Source organism: Erythranthe guttata, chromosome 8, assembly GCF_056151865.1.
Source record: "Erythranthe guttata isolate IM_541 chromosome 8, IM_541, whole genome shotgun sequence".
Taxonomy (NCBI): Eukaryota; Viridiplantae; Streptophyta; class Magnoliopsida; order Lamiales; family Phrymaceae; genus Erythranthe; species Erythranthe guttata.
In genome coordinates this window covers 3418033-3437689 of record NC_142540.1, presented here as the reverse complement: position 1 = coordinate 3437689, position 19657 = coordinate 3418033, and the positions used below count along the sequence as shown (strand labels likewise).

At 35.6% G+C, this 19657-nt stretch overlaps 4 protein-coding genes across 4 annotated transcripts; 2 read left to right on the top strand and 2 right to left on the bottom strand.

Annotated features, from left to right (window-relative positions):
* The first annotated feature begins 4902 nt into the window (after nucleotides 1–4902).
* WAVH2 (Zinc finger (C3HC4-type RING finger) family protein) lies at nucleotides 4903–7337 on the top strand. The gene is made up of 2 exons (XM_012998896.2): nucleotides 4903–5493; nucleotides 5571–7337. The coding sequence occupies exons 1-2, from the start codon at nucleotides 5164–5166 to the stop codon at nucleotides 7230–7232; spliced, it is 1992 nt and encodes a 663-aa protein (XP_012854350.2). The 5' UTR covers nucleotides 4903–5163; the 3' UTR covers nucleotides 7233–7337.
* A 1285-nt stretch (nucleotides 7338–8622) lies between these two features.
* On the top strand, nucleotides 8623–10633 carry LOC105975889 (uncharacterized). Its single transcript, XM_013001132.2, has 3 exons — nucleotides 8623–8906; nucleotides 9123–9202; nucleotides 9931–10633. The coding sequence occupies exons 1-3, from the start codon at nucleotides 8742–8744 to the stop codon at nucleotides 10382–10384; spliced, it is 699 nt and encodes a 232-aa protein (XP_012856586.2). The 5' UTR covers nucleotides 8623–8741; the 3' UTR covers nucleotides 10385–10633.
* A 1543-nt stretch (nucleotides 10634–12176) lies between these two features.
* Nucleotides 12177–13695, bottom strand: LOC105973820 (protein RMD5 homolog). Its single transcript, XM_088821673.1, has one exon. The coding sequence runs from the start codon at nucleotides 13693–13695 to the stop codon at nucleotides 12550–12552; it is 1146 nt and encodes a 381-aa protein (XP_088677799.1). The 3' UTR covers nucleotides 12177–12549.
* LOC105973837 (Aldolase-type TIM barrel family protein) lies at nucleotides 12177–19657 on the bottom strand. The gene is made up of 10 exons (XM_012998890.2): nucleotides 19367–19657; nucleotides 19111–19216; nucleotides 18846–18984; nucleotides 18196–18304; nucleotides 17954–18090; nucleotides 17559–17695; nucleotides 16645–16751; nucleotides 16302–16429; nucleotides 15638–16220; nucleotides 12177–13745 (listed from the first exon to the last, which is right to left on the bottom strand). Exons 1-9 carry the CDS (start codon nucleotides 19439–19441, stop codon nucleotides 16157–16159), a joined length of 1002 nt encoding a protein of 333 aa, XP_012854344.1. The 5' UTR covers nucleotides 19442–19657; the 3' UTR covers nucleotides 12177–13745; nucleotides 15638–16156.

Sequence of the window (19657 nt, the reverse complement as noted above, 5' to 3'; positions counted from 1 at the left end):
TCTTGTTTCAAAATGTGGAGCTCGAATAAGATAAAATGGATACAAACCGGTGGACTTATAAGAAAATCTATAACTAAGGGATGATTGTAATTATCGAAGTAAGAGGAGTTTTTTTCGTGATTTGACATTACCTTGAGTACGACTGTATTTCGCCTTAAATGTTTTCTTTCCAAAACTCATTCACAAACACAGTGAATCATTTTTCTTTTATATAGTCAAAATCATTACAACTTACAAAAAAATATGATATGTAATGTGTATTTATTTTTTCCACTATACTACTTGTCATTTTTTTTATTTTTTCTTCATATTTAATGCATTTGATGAATAATATAGTATAGGACAATAGTCCCATAACGTGGAGGGTCACTTCCCCCATGATTACGAAATTAATACCTAAAGGCTTCAATTGGTTGTTGAATATATACAGTGAGTGGATTTATTGAATTTTCAATAAATGATATAAACAGGGAAAAAATAATAAGAAAATAATTACTAATATTATAGCTGTGTAGAAAATACTACAGCTAACTATTAATTTAAAATTAATTTGCCAGTAGCATTGACTAGTGAAATTAATGAAGATATAAATAGTGATGGCACATTTTCTAAAATTATTTATCATCATGGGCATAATCTGATAAACCCATTTAACAATTTGAACAAAAGTCAGAATCATATTAATTTGTCCTCCTACCGATTTATTATGTTATTATTTTTTGTGGGCAATAATTTGTTCGGTAAATTGTATTTTATCACCTGTACTTTGTTCTTTTTGCACGTTGTCACCTTAACAAAAAAAATTGTACGTGCACGCACAAACTTGGTGGCCTGGATTGAGAAATGAAATAAACAAGAAACAAGGATGATGAGAGAAAAATGAAGGAAGAAGATGATGATGTTGGTATTGGTGTGCGCTCGTCGGAGAGAAGAAATATATATGAAAAATAAAACTAGGACCAACAAGTTATTTGAGTTGAAAAGACGAAAAAGCCCATGGACGTAGCCATGTGCCTCGCCTGAAAATTAGACGTATGTGGTTAAATGGCTCGAAACTACGAGTTTGGACGTGCCCGTGGAATTTTTTTTTTTTTAAGGAACGGGCAAAATACAGGCGGCAGAATGCTATTTAACAGCTATTATTTTTTATTAGTCCTCCAATATTAATTATTACAAAATTCCGGGTATTATTAGTAATTTGAAATCCAATTTGTTTAGATAGAAACAAAAATAAAAATTTAAAAATATATCTTATATATAAAAGAAAGAAACGCTAGGGCAACCCTTAGAAACCCTAATGTCATATTTGTAATTTTTTTTCAATTTTTATCAAATTTTTATCTCCTTAATATTATTTTAAATATTATTTTTGAATTTTATCATATTTGTATCCCCTAAATATTATTTTAAATATTATTTTTTATTTTTATCAGATTTTTGTCTCCTAAATATTATTTTTTATTTTTATCAAATTTTTATCTCCTAAATATTATTATAAATAATATTTTTTTAATTTTATCAAATTTATATCTCCTAAGTCCTAACTATAATTTTAAATATAATTTTCAACTTTTAGCAGATTTTTATCTCCTAAATATTATTTTCGAATTTTATCAAATTTATATCTCCTAAATAATATTTTAAATATTGTTTTCGAGTTTTATCATGTTTTTATTAGTTATCTCCTAAATATTATTTTCGTTTTTTATCAGATTATTGTCTCCTAAATATTATTTTCGATTTTTATCAAATTTTTATCTCCTAAATATTATTTTAAATAATAATTTTGATTTTAATCATATTTTATCTCCTAATTATTATTCTAATTATTATTTTCATATTTTATCAACTTTTATCTCATTAACATTATTTGAAATATTATTTTCGATTTTTTATCAAATTTTTATCTCCTAACTATTATTTTAAATTTTATTTTCGATTTTTATCTCCTAAATATTATTTTTGGATTTTTTTATCAAATTTTTTCCTCCTAAATATTATTTTATATATTATTATCGATTTTCATCAAATTCTCCTAGATATCTTATATATAAAAGAAAGAAACGCTAATATTATTTTAAACATTATTTTTGAATTTTATCATATTTGTATCCCCTAAATATTATTTTAAATATTATTTTTTATTTTTATCAGATTTTTGTCTCCTAAATATTATTTTTTTATTTTTATCAAATTTTTATCTCCTAAATATTATTATAAATAATATTTTTTTTAATTTTATCAAATTTATATCTCCTAAGTCCTAACTATAATTTTAAATATAATTTTCAACTTTTAGCAGATTTTTATCTCCTAAATATTATTTTCGAATTTTATCAAATTTATATCTCCTAAATAATATTTTAAAAAATATTTTTTTCGAGTTTTATCATGTTTTTATTAGTTTTTTATCTCCTAAATATTATTTTCGTTTTTTATAAGATTATTGTCTCCTAAATATTATTTTCGATTTTTATCAAATTTTTATCTCCTAAATATTATTTTAAATAATAATTTTGATTTTAATCATATTTTATCTCCTAAATATTATTCTAATTATTATTTTCATATTTTATCAACTTTTATCTCATTAACATTATTTGAAATATTATTTTCGATTTTTTATCAAATTTTTATCTCCTAACTATTATTTTAAATTTTATTTTTGATTTTTATCTCCTAAATATTATTTTTTGATTTTTTTATCAAATTTTTATCTCCGAAATATTATTTTAAATATTATTATCGATTTTCATCAAATTCTCCTAGATATTATTTCTAATAATCTGATTTTCGATTTTTACAGAAAAGGGTAAATAAATCTGATTTTCATCCCTAGCGGATTTTGTGACATCGTTTTACAGAATGTCTGCAACATTTGAATTTTATTTCTTCCCTACCTAAGGCTTCTTCTTTTGGTAACCCGACTTTAGATTTTGTTTCTTATCTTCTTCTTCATCCTATTGCATGTGTGGCAATTAGTTTACATTTTTTTCCATCATGGCTTATAGGTAATTTCATTTTGTTAAATTATGTGTTTCATTAATTTATACCAAAGTTTTCAAATTTTATGTATAACAATTATTTCATTTTATATGTTATTGGACATGTTATTGAAAGGGATGATTTGAGAAAATTAACCAAAAATGGGCGGAGCCACAAGCTATTGGAAGTCGACCTTCAAGACTTATTGTTTGTATGCGATATTTAATTTATTGTTTATATTTATTTTTGTTTCTTAATTTTCCAATTGTTAATTTCAGTGGCAAAACAACCTTAAAATGAGGCAGTGGAGAAGGGCTTAGTTCCGATGCAAGATGTATAGATGGCCTTTTACGATGGTATGTTGTCGATAGTTTAGTTTTGATTATGTTAACTTAGTTATTAAATCTAATTACTTTTAAGCTCAACATGGAAGACATAATTGATGATTTTTTTCCTGGTTCAAATTTGCAATCTACTGGTATTAGCTGATTCAATTCATTTGGAAAATTATTCAACAGTAAAGTTATGTCTTTTTTTTTTTGTGTGTAGTATACTTAATAATGTTCCAGTATAATAGAATTTTGATCATACGATACATCAAACGTTTGTTTATATTCTTACAACATCAAAAGAATGCAATTTGTTGTCCCGTGCATCGCACGGGTACAATTACTAGTTTATATAAACAGTAAATCACGTGGGTTGATGAAGTAAAAAGGGGTTCGTTCCAGGGTTAAAAGGAAAATTTGTACTATAGAAAAAAGATCCAAAAATGGCAGAAGAGAATTTCCAAAAAAAGATGGAAAAAGTAGTAAAATAGATGAAAGTTAGATTTAAAAGTTGCCCCAAGTAATAATATTCACACAAGTGTATATAATTATTTATTTGTTACATAAAGTAAGTCAAAATAGTTGCTACTTCTCTATGGGACAATAATAATATTACTTGCTAATTGTACGGCCCAAGAGATTTTTCAAATTCAGATCAAAAGGCCAAAAATTAAAAATAAAAATAAAAATAAAAATAAAAATAAAAATAAAAAAATAAAATAACAGCCGTTGACTTAGTAAAACCGCCACCTGTCGGTTACTATTGTTTAAGGTACATTGTGAGAGAACATATTCCCATAATTGAACAAGGTGTGGTTTCACATATGGAGCTTTTTGCAGTCATCTTTTTTATTTCCTTTAATTTAATTTATTGGGTAAATTACCTTCACCCTAATTTCATTTCAGGTTAAATTATGAAAAACCAATCATGTTTTGTTAATTACAATTATTTCCATTAACTTTGAATATCTTTACGCGTTCACACTCTTAGTGTTAAATTTAGTAGGATTTTCTGAATTATGAGGAATGTTTTTCAATTTGTACCCGTTTTATCTCAATCGAGCTTCAGTTGAAATAAAATTATCGTAAGATGTAAATTACCATAATTTAATGTGTAAATTACGACCACTCCTGAGGTAAGGTCAAATTACAAAAAAAAACCCTCATGTTTGGGTGATTACAAACACTCATCAACCATGAATTTTCTTACACGTCCACCATTACGGTATCAAATTTAGTAGAATCTTCTTCTAGATTATTTAGAATATTCTTAAGTTTGTACCCGTTTTATCCGATTTCAGCTCCACATTTTGAAGCATGATGATAATAAGATGTATTTTTAAGTTGTATATATCAGGATTGCGGTGCATAAGAAAATGCATGTTTGCACAAAACGAGTACAAAGTAGAGAACATTCCACGGAATGTAAAAGATTATGTTGAATTTTACATCATAAAGGTGAACGCGTAAGAAAATTAAAAATTGAGGGTAGTTATAATTACCCAAACATGAGAGATTTTTTAGTAATTTAATCTTACCTCAGGGGTGTGGTTGTAATATATCCTAATTTAATTATATGCCTTCCTCTGCAACTAACTGTTAGAGAAAAAAAGAAAGTAAAACATAAACAATAAATAAACATAACAAACCGAAAGATACATTCATAATTGATCGAAGAAGGTGTGTTTTGTTTTCTAGTAATTTTTGTTTGGTTTCTTTGGAATTCTTTTGTCATCTTCTTATTTATTTTTCCCACAGTGTTGAGTCTCTGTTTGTTATCTTCTCCGTTTATTCCCATTTGTCTGAAAAATCAAAAACAAGAAACCTTAAAAATAAAGTTGCAGCAGCAATGGTTCTGGGTTGGCGAAGAGCATTCTGCACATCAATACCAAAGGATCAAGAAACAGACTCCCCAATCATCAGAGAGAAACCCGACCCGGCTCCGAATCTCCGCTCCAGATTCACTGGTTTCTTCTCCGACCCACCAACCCCGACCCTCCGATGCAGAACCACCGCTACGCCGCCGCCTGCTTCGACGAAAAAATCCAACGGGAGCCCGAAACTTAAATGCAAAACAACAAGAAACAGCCCCAGATTGTTCTTCCACCGGTCCGCACCTTCTTCACCACGCTCCCCCTCCACTTTTTCTTTGCTTAAATCAACCCTCCGCCTCTCAAAGGTACAATCTTTTTTTTTCACAATTTCAATTCTGTGGTTTTTTATTTATTTATTTATTTTATATATATGTACTAGCAGAGTAGGTGTGGAATATGCTTAGAGGGGGTGAAGGCGGGAGAGGGGACGGCGATATTGACGGCGGAGTGCGGGCACAGCTTCCATTTTCCGTGCTTATCGGGGCAGATGAAGAAGCAGGCGTCTCTCACGTGCCCTGTTTGCAGTGTCACGTGGAAGGAAATGCATCTCTTGAACAACAACACCCAGAAGAAAGGGGATAATCATGACAAGAGATTACTTGCGTTGAAGGTTTACAACGACGATGAACCCATTTCTTCTCCTATTTCTTTTGCCGGATTTAATACTATTCCGGAAGAAGGGAGCGACGATTTTCCCGGGTTTTTTTTGGCTCCGGCGGCTGAATTGGAGACGGAGAGTAGTTGTGTCGAGGTGTCTCTGTTGCCGGAGGCGGCGGTGGTCTCGGTGGGGAAGACGAGCGAGACCTACGCAGTCGTTTTGAAACTCAGAGCTCCGGCGGCTGCGCCGCCGCGGAGGGCGCCTGTAGATTTGGTGGTTGTGTTGGACGTTGGCAGGAGTGTCGCCGCCGCTGATAAGCTTCAGTTGATGAGGAGGGTTATGCGAATGGTGGTCTCGTCTCTCTCCGCAGCCGACCGCTTGTCCATCGTGGCGTTCTCTACCACCTCGAAGCGGCTGCTGCCGCTCCGTAGAATGACCGCCGCCGGAAAGAGATCCGCACGCAGGATTATCGACGCCGTCGTCGCGCTGGACTGCGGCGCCGCCAGCGCCACCGACGCGGTTAAGAAGGCGGCGAAGGTCATCGAGGACCGCCGCGAGAAAAACCCCGCCGCAAGCATCCTTGTCCTCTCCGACGGTCACCACAGTGGCCGGCGTATAACTTCCGCACGGTTCGCCCACTCGGAAATACCCGTCCACTCAGTAAACCTGAACGCGTGCATCAACGCGCCGCCGGACGATACCTTTATTAAATCTATCGTCGGTTTGCTGAGCGATGTTATACAAGATTTCAAAATTCAGCTAGGGTTCACTACCGGTTCGGCGGCGGCGGAGATCTCGGCGGTTTACACGTACACGGGTAAAACCGGATTCGTCGGATCCGGTTCAAGCTGGTGCCGGGTCGGGTCGTTCCATTCGGGTGAGGAGAGAGAATTGCTGATAGAATTGAGGGTCCCACTATCATTGCGTGGGGCCCACCGGCTACTGTCTTTTCGATCCTCTTACAAAGACCCGTCAACTCAACAAACCATATACGACAAAGAACGGGCCCTTTCAATCCCACGCCCACGCGCCGTCGGCTCGTCCACTCGCGACACCCAGCGGCTACGGTGCTTATTCATCACCACACGCGCCGTGGCGGAGAGCAGGAGAATGGCCGAGAGGAACGACGTCGCCGGCGCCCACCACATGTTGGCCTCTGCTCGGGCTCTTATTGTACAGTCGGGTTCGGGCTCCTCCGGCGAGGAGTTTGTGCGCGGGCTGGAAGCTGAAATGACGGAGTTGAATTTGAAGAGGAGGAACAACCACGAAAGAGAAGCCGCGGCAGCAGCCGCAGCCGCTCCCATTAGCCGGGCAGGTGAGAAAGCCGAGCCGCTTACGCCATCATCGGCTTGGAGAGCGGCTGAACGGCTGGCGAAAGTAGCCATGATGAGAAAGTCGCTGAATAGAGTCAGCGATTTACATGGCTTTGAGAATGCACGATTTTAATTTTATTTATTTTCTTTCTTTTTTTTTTCTTTTTATAATTATTCAAGTAATATTTTTTTTTTTAGTAGACAGGTGAAAATGGAAATGAAAGCTCTTATTTATTTTTGTCTTTATTTAATTTACTCTTATTTTCGATTTATAAAAATAATTGTAGACAAATGAAAATCTCCTGAACTTTTATTCTGCTGCTGTGCTTTTATTTATTTATTTATATTTATTAATAATGTAAACTAAATAATTGGTATGTGTATTGAAATAAAATAATAAAGCTTTGTTTTTATATCTGGACAAATGAAATCTGGGGCCTTTGATTAAGAAATTGCAACAGAAATTTGTCCAGTTCTTGATCGATGAACTTTACGTGCTGGCATGTGTAATATACATATATAATTGGCAAGAATATTCATGAATTTTGTATTAATAAATATATTAAGTAATTTGAGTAATTATTGTCATAAAGAAAATGGGTGTCGGCTTAATAATTCCAACAACATAAATAAATATTTGAAAAAATGATAAAATCAAGTAGGCCACCATTCATGCATGATAGTTGATACCACATTAGCATTATAAGTAAATAATTGAGTGTATGAATGAAGAGTGGGCTAACTATCTCCTAATTTTAGATTAATATATTTAAATTGAGTGTATAAATCATGTGGGGTTTGATTGGAGGACCACTTAATCATTGATTTTCACATTTATTTAAATTAAATTAAATATGAATATATCCCACTTTGGGAAATCACAATGGAAAAATAAATAAATCATGATTTTGGGCACTATCCAGATCAAGAACAGCAGATAGTTACAATATGTGTTTATTCGATCCTTTAATTTGTCAATGATCGAAAAATAAAATAATTAAGATTAATTGTAAAGTTTTTTAGCCCAATAACCAAATGCAGATTGTACAAGTCTTTACGAGTCTCAAACAATAGCATATGTTAACTAGGGATGACAATATGTCGTGTTTTGTTATTCCTGTCCAGCCTCGCTCTGAAATTCTCAATCCTGATTCTCGTAAAACTTCCGGAACTTTATGTATTGAGTATCCCCGAACCCGGTGCATACAATTCCTGTGGGTACCCGTCCCGCAAAATTCCTCAATTTATTTTTTATTTATGAAAAATGCAATATGCTTATAATTTCTTTGAACAGATTAACTTATAATCTGGATACTTGCCTCAATAAACAAACCTATAAAGTGCATATTTAACAAGTTCGATTTGCATTAGTAATATTTAATTATTTCTATTTTTATATAAGAACTAATAAATACATTTAAGTGATATAGCGTCGGGGCTATTTCGTATTATTCTCGTTACAATTTAAGGATCGGAATGTAATGAATCGAAATAGTTATATTCGCATACAAACCCCAAAACAATTGGTAATTGTAATTTTGACCCTGTTAATTTTTTGATAAAATTTCCATTGCCCCCAAATTAAACCCCCAACAGAAGGAACAGAGAAATCCATTTTTGAGTGAATCGAGCACTCGCCGCAATGGCATACTCTCTTCAACGGCTGGCTAGTAATTCGAGCAAGGCTTATCGATCGGCTCCGGCTCCGGCTTCGGCTTCATTTTCGAGAGCGTTCTCCGCCGGAGATTCACCGGCCGGAGACATGGGTATGGTCTCCGGGATCCCCCAAGAGCACCTCCGCCAAAAGGTTTTCCTTTTCCCTTTGCTTCGATTTCACTTGTTTGATTTTATTTTATTTTGGTTCAATTAATATGTTGCTAATTGGCTTATTAGAGTACTGGTAAATTTCTTTGATTCTCCTGTTTCTTATTTTCCCCTTCTCGGATTGAATCAGTAGCTATGGCGATGATTTATTTGAAATATAGGTTAAAAATTTATCTGAGATTATCTGTTTTGGTGCTAGGTTTCAATTGTTTCACCTGCTACTCAGCAAGGATCCGGAAAGCTTGGCCGATGGAAAAATAATTTCATTTCCACACAAAAGTATGATCTTCTTCTCTTGCTTAGTTTATTAGTGCCTTTCACTTTCATTATATATATATATATTTTTTGATGTTTGTTCTTTTGATCTATATGCAATTTAAAATCCCTGTTTATTGCTCAATTAGGCTTTTTAATTTTTGTATGTGTTCTTAAGATCGAGCAAGCGAATCCGAAACTGGTTCACTACTGGTAGTTTAACCTCCGTTTCATTTAGTATGAAATTAGTTTTTAAACTGAGCTTGAATAGCGCAATTTCGAAGTTTTTGACATTTATACGTAGATGAATGAATATCGATGGTCGATGTAACATTTATAAACCAACACAAATCGTTTTATTTTGAAGTAATGGATGCTATGAGCATCAGCTGGTTACCATGTTTCGTTCAGTCTGATTTCGATATTCCGATTCGACCTCCCTTCTTTAATCTCTAATCTAATATTCCATATTTTTTGGAGAATGATATTGTTGAATTCGATATTTTCAATTAGGAGCATGGTTGTATACACATATCTTATCTAACAATCTGTTGATAGCTTTTTGCATGTTCAGAATTATTCACGGACTTCGATTTAATACTGATCTCTATACTTGTGTTGTGGTACTTGTGTTTTTCGTGTTATTTTCATTTATATATAATCTTCCTTGTTGATGGATACTGCCATTCCAAAAAACCCAACTTTAACCCTTCTCCGAAATGCCCCTTCATAATTTCAAAAATTCCATCCAGGTCCCTCACCAGAACGTTCTTCTGCCGGGCCCTCTGCACAGCCATGGAAACACGAACACAAAAGCTGGAACGGATTGCCAGTGAGCTATTGGACCTCAACAAGATCGAGCGTCATGATTACGTCATCTTGTTGCGCTACAAAATGGGAATCAACCGATATGGGCCTGCTGTCTCTGCACCGGGCCCACAATCCCCTTCTTCAGCCGGTGGTGGTGCTGCCCCTGCTGCCGCCAAGGAGAAGACGGCGTTCGATGTGAAATTGGAGAAATTCGACCCCGCGTCGAAGCTTAAGGTGATTAAGGAGATTAGAGCTTTTACGGATTTAGGTCTGAAGGAGGCGAAGGATTTGGTGGAGAAAACACCGTCGGTGGTGAAGAAGGGTGTTACCAAAGAAGAGGCGGAGAAGATTGTGGCGAAGCTCAAGGAACTTGGTGCTACTGTCGTATTGGAATGATTTTATGTTGTTCGGTGTTGATCAGTTATCTGAAGCAATAGCATTTGCGACTAGAGTTTGTCTTGGTAGTAAAAGATGAAATCTTGGCTTCTTATTGCCAGAAGTACCAGATTCTGATGTCATGAAATATTCTATGTTGCAGTTGGATCATGGTTTCATTATGGGTTTATCTTCCCAAACTTGACATTAATTACTTCCTAGCTTAGTTATAATTTTATGAGGTGCTTATTAATAGCAGTGGCACAGCAATCATGCTTTTATTATTTTTTGTATTTTTCTTTATTTGTTGATTGAATGTATATTAAAAAAAATTAAGATAGTTCAAATAAAAATTAGGGTAAAAAGCGTTTTACCCCCTGGACTTTGGGGTGTTTTGCACGGCGCCCCCCCACCTTACAAAATTTGCACGTTTTTACCTGAACTTAGGTAGTTGTTGAACGACGCCCCCCCAGCTTACAAAATTTGCACGTTTTTACCTGAACTTAGGTAGTTGTTGAACGATGCCCCCTTAAGTGTCTATTTTTGAAAAAAAATAACCGGAATCTCACACGTGCTTTGCACGTGTGAATCCAAGGTTTAATTTGCTTTTTCCTGTACACTTTTACCACTGTTCTACCTTTCCCTTTGTTACCGTTAGGAGATTCCTAATATTCCTCCCTTTATAAACCATTAGAAGCCCTTCTGTCCCTTCTCTATTATTGTCATTCATCTTCTTGATTTGGTTTCAATTTCATATGGACGCGACGTGCTATTGTTCGAGAAGACCAGTCATGAAAACTTCATGAACTGATCTGAATCCATGAAGAAGATACACCAACTGCGACAAATACCGGGTAAAAAATTCAATCTTGTATCTTTTGTTTTATTTAATGAAACTGAAACCAAATCAACATGAAATTGGAAGAAGAAGCAACGGCAAATCAAGAAGAGGAATGGCAATAATAGAGAAGGGACAGAAAATTAGGGCTTCTAATGGTTTATAAAGGGAGGAATATTAGGAATCTCCTAACGGTAACAAAGGGAAAGGTAGAACAGTGGTAAAAGTGTACAGGAAAAAGCAAATTAAACCTTGGATTCACACGTGCAAAGCACGTGTGAGATTCAGGCTATTTTTTTTCAAAAATAGACACTTAAGGGGGCGTCGTTCAACAACTATCGAAGTTCAGGTAAAAACGTGCAAATTTTGTAAGTTAGGGGGGCGTCGTTCAACAACTACCTAAGTTTAGGTAAAAACGTGCAAATTTTGTAAGCTGGGGGGGCGCTGTGCAAAACACCCCAAAGTCCAGGGGGTAAAATGCTTTTTACCCTAAAAATTAACTGTCTCAATTTTTATACACATGGTAAAAATTACATCATAGTAAAAACATATAATAATATTAAAATTATAAATGTAATAACTTATAGGTTTCAAAAATTAAAATCGAAATCTATTATGATAAAAAGTATTGTTTCAAAATCGTATTTCTAACCCTGTTACATCTTAGAGGTGACTTGGTCACATTTTTTGTCAAATCTAAGAAGGAATCCAAGAAACCTTTCTATAGTGAGTGATTGGAACAAATCCAGAAGGTTGAGTAGCTGGGAAAATAAAAAAAATACTTTCCCTGAAGAGATCATCACTGTTAAATTCAAAGGGTAATGCCATGCCACCATATAGGCCACATCATTAGGGATTTAAACCACGCATAATCCCCAATTAAAAAAAATGCATCATGATTAATGACTATAAAGCAACTAAGAAAAAGAGAACCATCAACGGTTCCGACCCACATGTCGGTTAAACACGAGAACATCATGAACAGTAATTTTTACTATCATCATAGCGTTCACTTCCAAACAAGTACCGTTAATCAACTCGCGGTCGATGCAGCTTTAGTACCATACTTGAAGCGAAAAAGTATATGCGCAAAGAATATCTATTTACAATCATCCATCCCAACAGTAAACCTTACCAACTTCAACATAGAACAGATTTAAAGCAAAGCCATAACCAAGACAACAACAACAACAAACATCTACGTCTAAACGATTCATCTTACCTAGGTACGTGAATTATGTTTCCATAGAGAGAGAGAGAGAGAGAGAGAGAGAGAGAAGAAGAAGAAGTATCTCCCTTTTCGTATACTCTCCAAATACGACCCTTTCATGTTAATTCAGCAGTGTATTCAGAGAAACAACTGCCTACACTGAGCTACTTCAACTTCAATCGGACAATAGGGGCACTTGAAGGGCTTAGTGTTGTTATTTTTGGTTAACTTGGTCATTGTCTGCTTGCATATCACGTGTCCGCACGTCAATATCATAGGAGGATTGTCTGCACTTGCATGCTCTTTGCTTACATGACACACAAACACCGAATGGAACTGAAACTCTACGCCCAGCTTCAAATCCACCGAAGAGGGGTCCAGATTTTTACCAAGAGTCAAGCTCGACATTTTCAAAAGATACGGCAGCCCTAGAATTCCAGCAGCAATTGTTACACTCAACGGGCTTTCATGGGATTGCTCCATGAAATTGCAGAACTCCCGTGTGAGTTCCTCAGCCATTTTGCTCCAGTGTGTGGACGACAGTAGTTCTGCATAAGGAGATGAATCGAGCTTATCAGCCCACAGCAGAGCAGTCATGAGTTTCTGGACATCGGCCATGTGTGTGGCGGCAAATGGGGCGAGAAAGGCTCTACCGTACTTCAAAGCTTCGTCTCGGCTCTTGTTCTGCAAGATTTCCACGAATTGAAGGCGGTGAAGTTTCAATTCTAACTCGGATCCATGTTGTATCAGTTCTTCGCAGTTTCTTTTCACCCATTTCAGAGCAGGTTCGAGATTCCTAGATTTCATGGCTTCGAGTATTTGAAACAATTCTAGGAAAGGGGCTCTGTCTGTGGCAGCCCCTGGTTCGTTTGACTCGCTCACGAAACAATCACCAACATCAAATAGGCCCTCACGGTAGAGGTGGCTAGCAAGTATTTGATTGACAGTGTGGAGATCAAAATCGATATCAAGATATGACTTCGAAATGTCGGCAGTGAAGGATTTCTCAAGCATCTTTGTGTACTTGCTGAGCGCAACATTCAATTCCTTTTGTGGGCCTTCCAGCTGCCTGAGTGGAGCAATTTCCTTCAACTTGGCTTTCAGTTCGTTGAGGATCATTTTTTGATCAGATGGAGATGCGGAATCCTGTTCGGATTGAATTCTTGATATAGCCTGTTCTATTTCTCGTCCAATCTGCTCGATTATTTCTTGAACTTTCGAGGATGAAAGCTTTTGCTTCTTTGTAACACGGTCAAAAGCATCATTGATGGAACTCAGCTCCATTTCTGAATGTCAGGTTTGTTGGTATAACACTTCACAAGATCTATTAAAACCTGCAAGAAAGAAATAAACAAGTTTACGTCATGAGATATCGACTCTTGAAGGTATCCGCAAGCAGGAAAATAAATAAATAGGCACCAATCCCAGGTCATATGGAAGCAAGTTATGAAGAGGAGCAGACAAAAAGGTTTCAAGTAAATTTCAGTATAAAAAAACTTGCCCTAGTGATAGCTATAAGCCAAAAAAACAATTTGTTAGTATTTTTTGACAGGGCCAGAACACTACACAACTGCACGAGCGTCAACAAAAGACCAAAGATAAACTTCTACATGGTTAAAGAAGTCCTCGTAAGCAAAAGCTTAAAACCTGACCTAAGTTAAATATTCATCATTTGAGTCCATCTGACTGCTGAGAAGGACAGGAAAGGTGGACTACGAGTGGAATGGATGCATTAAACTCTTAATAGTACAAGTAACTAGCTCAAGCTGGAATGGATTTCATCCTAAACTAAGCTTGAGCTGAGGCCAGCTTGAGTTTACAGTTCTAGCTAAGCATAAGCACAAGTAAGTTTGTCTGAATTAGGCTGAAGACTTGAGATAAGTGCAAAAAATAATATGGAGATGTAAGAGAAACTTCATAAAAATTACTTCTAAACACATAAAAGTCATACTTCAATCTATTCTACAGACATTATTACTAGCTAAAATATACTAGTATAGTGGTATTTACTTGTTGCAATTTTTCTTTTCTTATTCTTTTAGTTAAGAAGCAAAACATGTTAACCCAGGTTGGGCTTGACATGAGGTTTGTATTTAAATTAATATCATGCCTAAGCTATAAATGAGAGAAAAAACTATAAATCAAAGACTTCAATAAAAGGGGGAAAACTCGTAAGCACATGCAAGCTCAAATCACGTTATAATTTCTCGAAAATCATAAAGTTCAAGACCAAGCCAGAAGTGAAGTGAGAATCTCTGGTCAGTTAAAGTTTTTGATCAATAAAAAAATAGTTTCAAGAATCAAATAACGGTAAATTAGTGAAGTTACCCCAAATAATAACAAAGGTTTGTAGATCTTTGTTTGTAATGCAAATATGTAACCTAACCATGGATATTATGTTAAAAGATTCTAGGAGTTGTTCAGAAGGGATTTGACAGCAGCTAACATAGTTAATCTATAGTAACGTATGCGAATAGCGAGGTTGGAGAAGGGAGTACATTAATTTCAATACTGAATCTTAGCTCTGTAACGGTATCAACCAAAACACTTTAGGCATGCATGAAATTATAGAATTTAAGGGGTAGCATTTACTTGACTATGTCGAAACAAAGCATAAATAAAAAATGCGCATAAATTTCTTTTTCATAATATTTCTTATGGGGCTAAAAAAAATGCAAATCATCCGTACAGACCAAACGAAATGACAAGTTACTTTTCTTGCAAACAGAGCATTTCCAGAACACGCCCAAACTAAAATGCAAGTCACCGTTCAAATTATACAGCATTTATAAACCCTAAACACATTACGAACGCCATATCACCCACAATTTGAGCCAAGAACCCTCATAATTGATAAAACACAATTCTACACGCAAACACACAAGACGTTCAGCGTCAAAAATATCTTACACTCCGCAGCCAACAATTTTCGCAATTGAACTCCTATTGTCGAGAAACAAACAATCAATTTATACTCACGGAAGCTGATTGATTTCGATGAATCACGAATTGAAATTGAACGACACTATCATATCTAAGTTATACTTACGATTAACGAAACAAAATATTCAGATCGGAGAAGAAAAAAAAAGATGGAGAAGATTCAGAAACGTACGCTGATTGATACATACACACAAAGTATATACTTACACGCAGAGAGCGATGGAGAGAGAGAGAGAGAGAGAGAGAGAGAGAGAGAGAGAGAGAAAATGGGGGTTATACTCACGTGAAGAAGGCAGCGGAAGAGTGTAGAGAATCGGAAAGCGATGATGATTGATTGGCGAATTTCTGTTCAGATGAAGTAAACGGTGAGAAAGAAGACGCCAGATTCCGATTTTCTATTTTATATCATACATTTATTTATTTATTTGCGCTATTTCCAGTTTTACCCCTACAAATAACCGCCGTAAATCGTAATGGGTCTTTGATCTGCTGGGCCTGATTGGTCCACAACAATTTAATCAATTGAGGCCCACTTATTAAAGAAAATAAATAGCAACACATGCCCTATTTGTGCAATCCGATAGTGTTCTTTCTTCCTTTTTTCTTTTAAATTATTTTTTTTATTACAAACAATAACAGTAATTCTGAAAAGAATGTATCGTTCGACACCGTCAAGCAGTGTTCGTGCAAACGCAATAAAATTTTGACTAAAATGGCTATAAGAATATATTTTGCAATGAATTTACTAAGATGAGCTAATACAACATCAGAATCTGCACCCGAAGAGATTATTCTGATGATGTCATCTACTTCTTCCACGACTTTTGTTAACGTGCTCGTAGTACTTGTCTTCCTCGTAAAGTCGTCTGCAAGATAAATAAATGTCGATTATAGCAGATACTGAAATGTTTGTTAAGATTGATTGAAATTAAGAAGGCGACACCTACGCAAGGTCAGCCAAAGTATCAGACTTGTTTATAGCTTTCCCCTCGGGTAATTCGAGACAAGAATAGTGGGCTATCATTTCCTTCAACGTGTATTTCGTGCTCTTCATATCATTATCCCATAAGATGCTCTGAGATATTATAACACGGGTATTAACTCAGGAAGTCATACCTTTATGCATTTATCCGAAAATACTAGCAAAACGGGGTCAGATATATATATATATATATATATATATATATATATATATATATATATATATATATATATATATATATATATATATATATGCGAGAACATAATTATACGTATGAAAGGAAACCTCGTATAGTGAGTGTCGCCTACCTTCTTAAGATACTCGATTTTGACATCTTCCCATGGTAATTTTCCTTTAGGAGAAAACATGGAAGCATTCCAAAGTGCACCTCTGGCAGCCATTACAGATGAAGCACCTGTAGCAGAAACAGATTATACGGGGTAATATTTATCGCTCAAGAAGAAAAAGACAAGTGCGTTAATATAGTGATAAAAGAAGAATCGACAAAAAGCCAATTTTCATGATCAATTTGAAAATAATAGCGAGTCAAAAGTCTCAAACTCACGACATAGTGCAACGTACTACACACAACTTAAACACCACTTGCTGAAAAGATCAAGGTATTGATTCATGCGCGCATACGAATACTTAAAGAACCCTAATCCAGTTACGAGACACGATGCATGTGAATATAAACACAGAAGTCAAAGCCTCCAAATAGTCATCACACCTTATATATTATGACTTGCTTCCTTCCCAAAGGTACTCATATGCTCCAAATCTATCAACCAGGCATGCCTAAAACAAATTTTTTTATCAGGCTATTATGAACGAGAGATTAGATAGACGAATCATCGCCAACAAGATTTGTGTAATTTTATACAGCGAAAAAGTAAGTATTGTATACTTTGAAAGTCCATCTTTCAGTCAAATAAATAGCAAGAAGTGAAAAGAAAATTGCAGCTCACGAGAGACAAACGACACGGGAAAGATACAATTTGCTCTTAAATTGTGTGTGAACAGACATGAAATTCTTGATGGAGTAATTCAATCTATAAAGAGTACTACCAGCAAAAGCTAGTAGTTATAACAGATCACTGTATTGTATCACATTTTATCGGGCAAATGATAATAGCTCCATTAGAACATATTCCATTGAACAAATCAACATAAAGCAAGACAGTATCAGCTCATGGGGAATGACTGGAAATATCTTATATACCTGTTGCGACTCTAATGCGTTTAAAATCTTCGTACTCAAATACATCGCCATTTGCTATAACTGGGATAGAAACTGCGGCTACAACATCAGCAATTTCACTCCACTTAGCTGGATCTCTTGGCCTATCGGCAACTTTCCTGTCATTTATTTAATAAAAAGTAGCGTCAGAATAATTTATTTAACCCTCGTAAGTACAGAATAATTATAAAATAAGCTCTATAGTCTATACAGGTTTTTCATCGACAAATATTTGAAAGATCTTCAACTTTACATACAGAACAATAATATAGGATATCACAACACAAGAAATATTACGAAATATCAAATATCCATAAACATAGACATATAAAAAACGCTATTGGAAATCGCTCAAAAGCAGAAACTACTGAAGATACCTTCCATGGACAGCTAGAGCAGAAACACCAGTTTTCTCAATTCTGCGTGCTAGTTCAACAGTTTCTTTGGGTGATTGTAATAGGCGGATCTTGCATGTTACTGGTACGTCAAGGTTCCTTTTCAATGTTGTCAGAATCTAGATCCCAAAAGAAAAAGCGAACAAGTAAGACCAGTGATGGTACACAGTAAACCCAAAAAGAAGTGAAGTTAACTCAAAGTGAGTACAAGAATGCACACATACATCCTGAATAAGCTCCGGTTTAGACAATAATGCCGCACCCATTCCACCACTAATAGAAAACGCCTTGGGGCAACCCATATTTATATCCACCGCAGCAACATCCATACACCTAAGGAAAAACATGACTTGATTATCACGACAAATACGAAACATCAAAGGAGTCCTTGCATCTCATAAAAATGGATACCATTACATTCCTAATTTTATGCTCAATCTCAAAATCCCACTTATGCAGAACCGTAAGTTGTGGAGAGGCAAGAAGAATTTAGTCACTATCAATCTGTGTCAATTCTCTACGTCGGAATCAAGAAGGAACAGAGCCATCTAATTGACCAGATAGAGTTATAATCTTCTAATCAAATATATATATATATATATACACACACACACACACACACACACACACACACACACACACACACACACTTCTACTTTCTAGTGGATTTGCAACTTAATGATAGTCCTAAATAACACTACGATTTCTAAACATTAGTGGCACATTCAAGATTCTCTAAAGCCTCAAATCATAATATATAGAGAGCTCTCTCTCTCTCTCTTACTTCACTCAATGACGAGCCACAAATAAATTCGTATCGCGTGAGATAATTTGATAATAAATAAGACGGAAGATGAGAAAAAAGGAAAATTACACAATTTGGGCAGCACGGAGAGCCCTGACAGCATCCGAAGTTCCCATCTGAAACACCACCCTACTTCTTTCTTCGGGGCATGTTCGGAAAACAACACTTTCCGTTCCTTTCTCCACCACATCAACAGTCCCAAGTACATCTAACGTACAATGGCAGTGATGTAAAGTTCCAAGTTTTTTAATTCCAAGGCAAAGCAAAGATAAAGTAGAATCGGCACACACACGCGAACACGAAAAAGACGAAAAACACGAAAACACACACATACCATTGATTCGTCGCTCGCATTTGAGGAGCTTGTGATCGATAATTTCCTCCCCGTATGTGATGTCGGCGCCGTATTCAGCAGCCAGCATCCTCAACGGCAGCGTGCCCTAAAAATTTTCGAATAAAAATCTCAAGCAGTCGATGAAGACAACAAGCAGACAGTTCATAACGAATAATCAGCAAATCAAATTCAAACAACAATTTATCCTTAATTGTGAAGATAAAGTAGCACCGGAAAAAGTGGAGAAAGCACTTACAACTCGGACCATTGGGGCAAGGACAAGTTTGTTCCTGTAATCAATCTCCATCCCGGCAATGGAGGAACCGTACATCGATCGACCCAGTATAACTTGGAAGATAGGTAACTAATCGGGTCGGGTCGGGTTTTGGTCCCAAAAATTTCAGTACCGCGGCTATGATTTCCCGTCTCCGGCGGTCGAGCCGCCGAAACCTGAAGAAAGGAAAACTTTACCCGGTAAATTATTTGGGTACAGGCACATTTGGTAATTATTACGACCACTAGGTTTGATATGGGAATTGTTTTGTGC

What these genes read in the sequence shown, in the direction of transcription:
- WAVH2 (XM_012998896.2), top strand. Translation starts at nt 5,164, where the DNA reads ATGGTTCTGGGTTGGCGAAGAGCATTCTGCACATCAATACCAAAGGAT. An exon ending in CAACCCTCCGCCTCTCAAAG is followed by an intron (nt 5,494 to 5,570) that starts GTACAATCTTTT and finishes ATGTACTAGCAG; the next exon opens with AGTAGGTGTGGAATATGCTT.
- LOC105975889 (XM_013001132.2), top strand. Translation starts at nt 8,742, where the DNA reads ATGGCATACTCTCTTCAACGGCTGGCTAGTAATTCGAGCAAGGCTTAT. An exon ending in AAGAGCACCTCCGCCAAAAG is followed by an intron (nt 8,907 to 9,122) that starts GTTTTCCTTTTC and finishes TTTTGGTGCTAG; the next exon opens with GTTTCAATTGTTTCACCTGC. An exon ending in AATTTCATTTCCACACAAAA is followed by an intron (nt 9,203 to 9,930) that starts GTATGATCTTCT and finishes AATTCCATCCAG; the next exon opens with GTCCCTCACCAGAACGTTCT.
- LOC105973820 (XM_088821673.1), bottom strand. Translation starts at nt 13,695, where the DNA reads ATGGAGCTGAGTTCCATCAATGATGCTTTTGACCGTGTTACAAAGAAG.
- LOC105973837 (XM_012998890.2), bottom strand. Translation starts at nt 19,441, where the DNA reads ATGTACGGTTCCTCCATTGCCGGGATGGAGATTGATTACAGGAACAAA. An exon ending in TTGCCCCAATGGTCCGAGTT is followed by an intron (nt 19,217 to 19,366) that starts GTAAGTGCTTTC and finishes GAAAATTTTTAG; the next exon opens with GGCACGCTGCCGTTGAGGAT. An exon ending in AAATCGAGTATCTTAAGAAG is followed by an intron (nt 16,430 to 16,644) that starts GTAGGCGACACT and finishes ATAATATCTCAG; the next exon opens with AGCATCTTATGGGATAATGA.